Genomic DNA, 4,521 nt, shown 5'->3' on the forward strand with positions numbered 1-4,521 from the left:
TTTACTTTTTATTATAATTTAATATTAACTTTTTTAGCCCCTTTTGTGGATTCTTGGATCCATTCTTGTTATTTTCCAATTATTATTGTATATAAAACTTAAGGAAGGATAACGGTAATCTCTCTAATACTCTTTTTCAAATACTTTCTCTATTATTAGTTAAAATTTATTAAAAAATTCAATATAAATTAAGAGAATGAATTATTAAATGAAAAGTAAAACTTAAAAAATGGTTATTTTTAATCAATTTTAACCAATCATAAAGAGATAGAAAGAGAATGTTAGAAAGAGTGTCAGTAACATTTTTAATAAAAAATTTATTAATTTCTTCAAAATTTATATTCATACTTATCTATTATATTTTTTTATTGCTAATTAATTGAAAGTATAAAAATGCATAGAATTTAAATACCTAATTTAAAACTCATTCTTAATATTATTTCTAATTAATTGGTGTAAAATGTTTTTATATGGTCATAAATTATACTCACAATAAATACTAACATGTAGAAATTAAACTCATAATAATGTTTCTAACATTTTTAAGATATATAAAACAAAATCAATTTCTAGGTTCATATAAAAAAAAAATCAATTACATATATTTGAATAATTTACATAGGGATGAATTCATTCCGTGGGTGGTACGTGCGAAGGGAGAGGGGGTCAAGGTGGTCAGCATAGGAAGACTCCCTCTCAGTTCCGACGAGGCGGCGACGACTCTCATTCTTTTCCTTTTCCTTTCCCTTCCCATTCCCACCCACCTAACTTCTCTCTAGGTTTTCGCCATTTCTCCCTAATTAAGCTCAGTTTCAATTTCAATTTCATTTAGCGTGTGTTTAGAAGTGTGTTTTCAATGGGAACTCCAGAATTCCCAGATCTGGGAAAGCACTGTGCTGTGTCCGATTGCAAGCTCATCGATTTCTTGCCCTTCACCTGCGATCGCTGCGACCAGGTTCTTCCATTTTCCTCTCTCAATCTCATTCTCCATTATACCCCCCAGACATGTGAATTTGTTAACTAAAACACTCTTAATGGGGTAATTTGCTAAACTGATTATATTATTATCAAAAGTAGCATGAATAAAATTGTTCCTGTATTTTTTTAATAGTGTTACGCTCCGCGTCCCCTTTTGCGCTTGATCTGTAACAATATATCAACTTTGATGACTTTGATTGCATATCTGGAAGTGGAAGCTATTTGTGCGAAAATCTCTCTTCCCATAAATTTTTGCAAATTTATAGGAATTACAATGACCAAAATGGGTTACTTTTGAGATGATGAGCTGTGGAAGGATGCTGGATGGTGTTATTTACTTTTATGTTGAAGTAGAGACGGAGAGTTGGTTACCAACTTAGGTGCAGAATGATCAATGCTAGAAAATTGTACAGGAGATGACTTAGATGATTGAGAACGGCAGTTGAAGTAGTTAATTATCTATCAACTGATAGTGTGTTTGGAACTGCATTTTTAGGCCATTTTGATGCAGAAGCTATCTATTATAGTGTGTAAGTGTGTTTACATGGGTCCAAACACCGATAGAGATAAGGAGAGTGATTGTTAAGAGTGGGAGACCAAAACGATGGGGATTGGCTCCTTATTGTTGAAGCTTATGGTTATTTTTAGGATAAAACTTTGTTGAAGTTTTTTTGGTGATTTTGGTGTTGTTTTCTAACTGATATTGAAGTTTTACTTTACCTCGGTTACTAATGCCAAGTGCCAACCATTACTTGCTTGTTACTAAGGTGAAACTCCAATTATAATGGGAGAATAGCACTGAAAGCACTTAAGGAATTGCATCTCAGTATTGCTCTTACTTTTATTTCCACGGGCCTCTAAGTCCACTAAATAAAATTAACATCAAATTTTATATATTTATGTGTGAAAGGATGTTTTAATGTTCTAAACCATTGTTGTTGAACTCTTAAGAAAACTCATAAGACTCTTATGAGTTTACGATTCTAGTTAGCATGTTGACTCATTGTCAAACTCTTTTCTATATAAACACACATAAACTCATTAAACCCGTGTAAACTCGAGTCAAGAAGCGAGTCAACAAGTTTGAAAGGAAATGTAATTTTCCCCCCATTGAGCCCATAATGACAATGTTTTATGCCACTTCTGCATTTTTTAGCCAATATAAATGTTAACATTTACTAGGGCTCAAATGATTTGAAAAAATTAATTCTCTTTTGAAACATTTTCACTTTAGGAATTTGTATATGATTTGTTTATTTATTTAGTTTGATTTTGTTTAGTACTAATTTACTATCACACATTATTATGATTTGCTACTTTGCTTTATTTTTGGGTTGAAATGTTGAATTACTTTTGTGTTGAAAGTGTTATGTAATGCATATATTTCATTAATGAATTTTGATCCTCCAAAATGAGGAGGGTGCACTTTACAAGATAAAGTTCAATAATAACTATTAATTGAAAGTTAATGGCTGAAATTGTAATTAACTTTAGCTTTTGTTATATATGTATTTTATTGTTCTATATGTATTTGATTTTTCAACCAATGTTGGTGAGTGCACTTTATTATTTTCTAAATGATTCTCCACTTTAGAGGTGCCAAATTTGTCATTTATAGGTTGCTTTTTAATATAGCTTTTTATATTAGGTAAACTCTTACGAATTTATGAGTCGAGTTTACAAAAGTCCACAAGTTTGTGTAATCTCTCAAGTTTGACAATCTTGTTTTAAACTTTTAAATATTGGACTTGAAACTTTTGCCCCCCTCAAAAGGCAATTTTTGGTAAAGCTCCGCCACTGCTAATGATTTTCAGTTTTGGTTATGTATTAATCGTTGTTATTTAGTTCTGAGAAGCACTTAAACTTCTTGGGTTCATGCAAGAAACGATATTCTGATTAGTGATTTTCCTGATGACATTCTGGGAATTTGTCTAGGTATGGAATTATTATTATTCTACATGTGTTCAATTTACAAGCTTTTCGTTTGGCATAACTATATCAGCCAAATCTATTTCAGGTGTATTGTTTGGAGCACAGAAGTTATATTAAACATTTGTGTACAAAAGCTGACAAGCAAGATGTCACAGTAGTTATATGTCCACTTTGTGCCAAAGGAGTTCGCCTAGTTCCTGATCAAGATCCAAACATAACTTGGGAGAATCATGTCAACACCGAGTGCGACCCATCGAATTACGAGAAAGTCACAAAGAAGAAAAAATGCCCTGTCCCTGGATGCAGAGAGATATTAGTATTCTCAAACACAATTAAGTGCAGGGACTGCACAGTAGAGCATTGTTTAAAGCATCGGTTTGGACCTGATCATAAATGTCCTGGTCCCAAAAATGTGGAATCAAGTTTTTCATTCATGAATCTTTTGAATGGGAGTAAAAAGCAGGAGTCCAAACCCAAGTCAAGCGCAACCACATCATCTAAATGGAGTACAAGCTTTCTTAATGCGGCTTCTAACATTCGAGCTTCGGCTGAGGCTGGTGTCTCAAAGTTGAGTGCCTGGCAGACAGCAAGGGGTGGGGTGGGTCAGAGCCATAGCAGTGGTCAAGTGGAGCAATGCCCTCAGTGTGGTGCCAAGTTTTCCTCAGTTACTACTTTGGTGGACCATGTGCAAAAAGTTCACGAGAGGAGTGGCAACCGATCTGGAGCGAAGGTTACAATTGATGTTTGTCCAAAATGTAGTAGAGGATTTCGAGATCCTGTGGCCCTAGTGGAACATGTTGAGAAGGATCACGGTGGAAGTTCTAGATCATAGGTATGAGTTGATATTGATTATTGAATGAATTATAACTTGAAGAAATTACATATTTTTGCAATAATTAGCCTGGAAGAATATAGTTTTTATAAACATGAATACATTGAGAGTGTAAACATTGTCATTCAATCATGGATTACCAATTTAATGTGTGATTGAAAATTGTTGACTTTTTTTATAATTACTTTAAAAGTCATATTTAAGGTGATTTCTAATTGATTGATAGATGATAGTATAAATATCTTTACACTCACGGTATATCAAAATTAAACATTCATGTGCCCGATCTTGTAGCACCTAAAGTGTGAATATGAATTTTAAGGGTTTTTTCTTTAAAAAATTTCTATGTCACAGATGGACTGATAGCATTATTTAATTACTCGGTATTTTTCCTTAATTTCTCTGAAAGATTATTCTTTCATGCTTTGAATCACTCTGACTGCTTCAATCGACACTTAATCAGCTTCGGGAAAGGCCAGACCTGCAGGAATTGCAAATTTGGCTGGAATTTGCAAGCTTAATTCAATAGTGGTACTTACATTTTTTGCTGACTAACCTGTGGTTGTCTGCAACTTGAAGTGGTCTTAATTGTAGAAATATCTAATTTGTCATTGTGAAATTAGAATGAAAATGCATGGTCTCGAGTTCCGGTGTAAACTCAATTTGTATACTTGGAAGCTGTGACAGATCTACATTGATAAGGACACATGTCTCCACTCAATTTCAAACTTTTTACTATTATAGTAATAAATTGTCTCTAAAAAAAAGCATTATATTGT

General features: G+C 33.1%; 1 protein-coding gene across 2 annotated transcripts; it reads left to right on the forward strand.

Moving 5' to 3' along the window:
- The first annotated feature begins 628 nt into the window (after positions 1–628).
- LOC114392782 (zinc finger AN1 and C2H2 domain-containing stress-associated protein 16-like) lies at positions 629–4,521 on the forward strand. 2 transcript variants are annotated; one of them, XM_028354011.1, is made up of 3 exons: positions 629–955; positions 2,996–3,742; positions 4,206–4,521. In XM_028354011.1, the coding sequence occupies exons 1-2, from the start codon at positions 857–859 to the stop codon at positions 3,740–3,742; spliced, it is 846 nt and encodes a 281-aa protein (XP_028209812.1). In that variant the 5' UTR covers positions 629–856; the 3' UTR covers positions 4,206–4,521. The 2 variants fall into 2 exon arrangements, with proteins under 2 accessions (XP_028209812.1, XP_028209817.1); XM_028354016.1 differs by lacking the exon at positions 4,206–4,521 and adding an exon at positions 4,097–4,114.

The sequence above is a fragment of the Glycine soja genome, chromosome 2, assembly GCF_004193775.1.
Source record: "Glycine soja cultivar W05 chromosome 2, ASM419377v2, whole genome shotgun sequence".
Taxonomy (NCBI): domain Eukaryota; kingdom Viridiplantae; phylum Streptophyta; class Magnoliopsida; order Fabales; family Fabaceae; genus Glycine; species Glycine soja.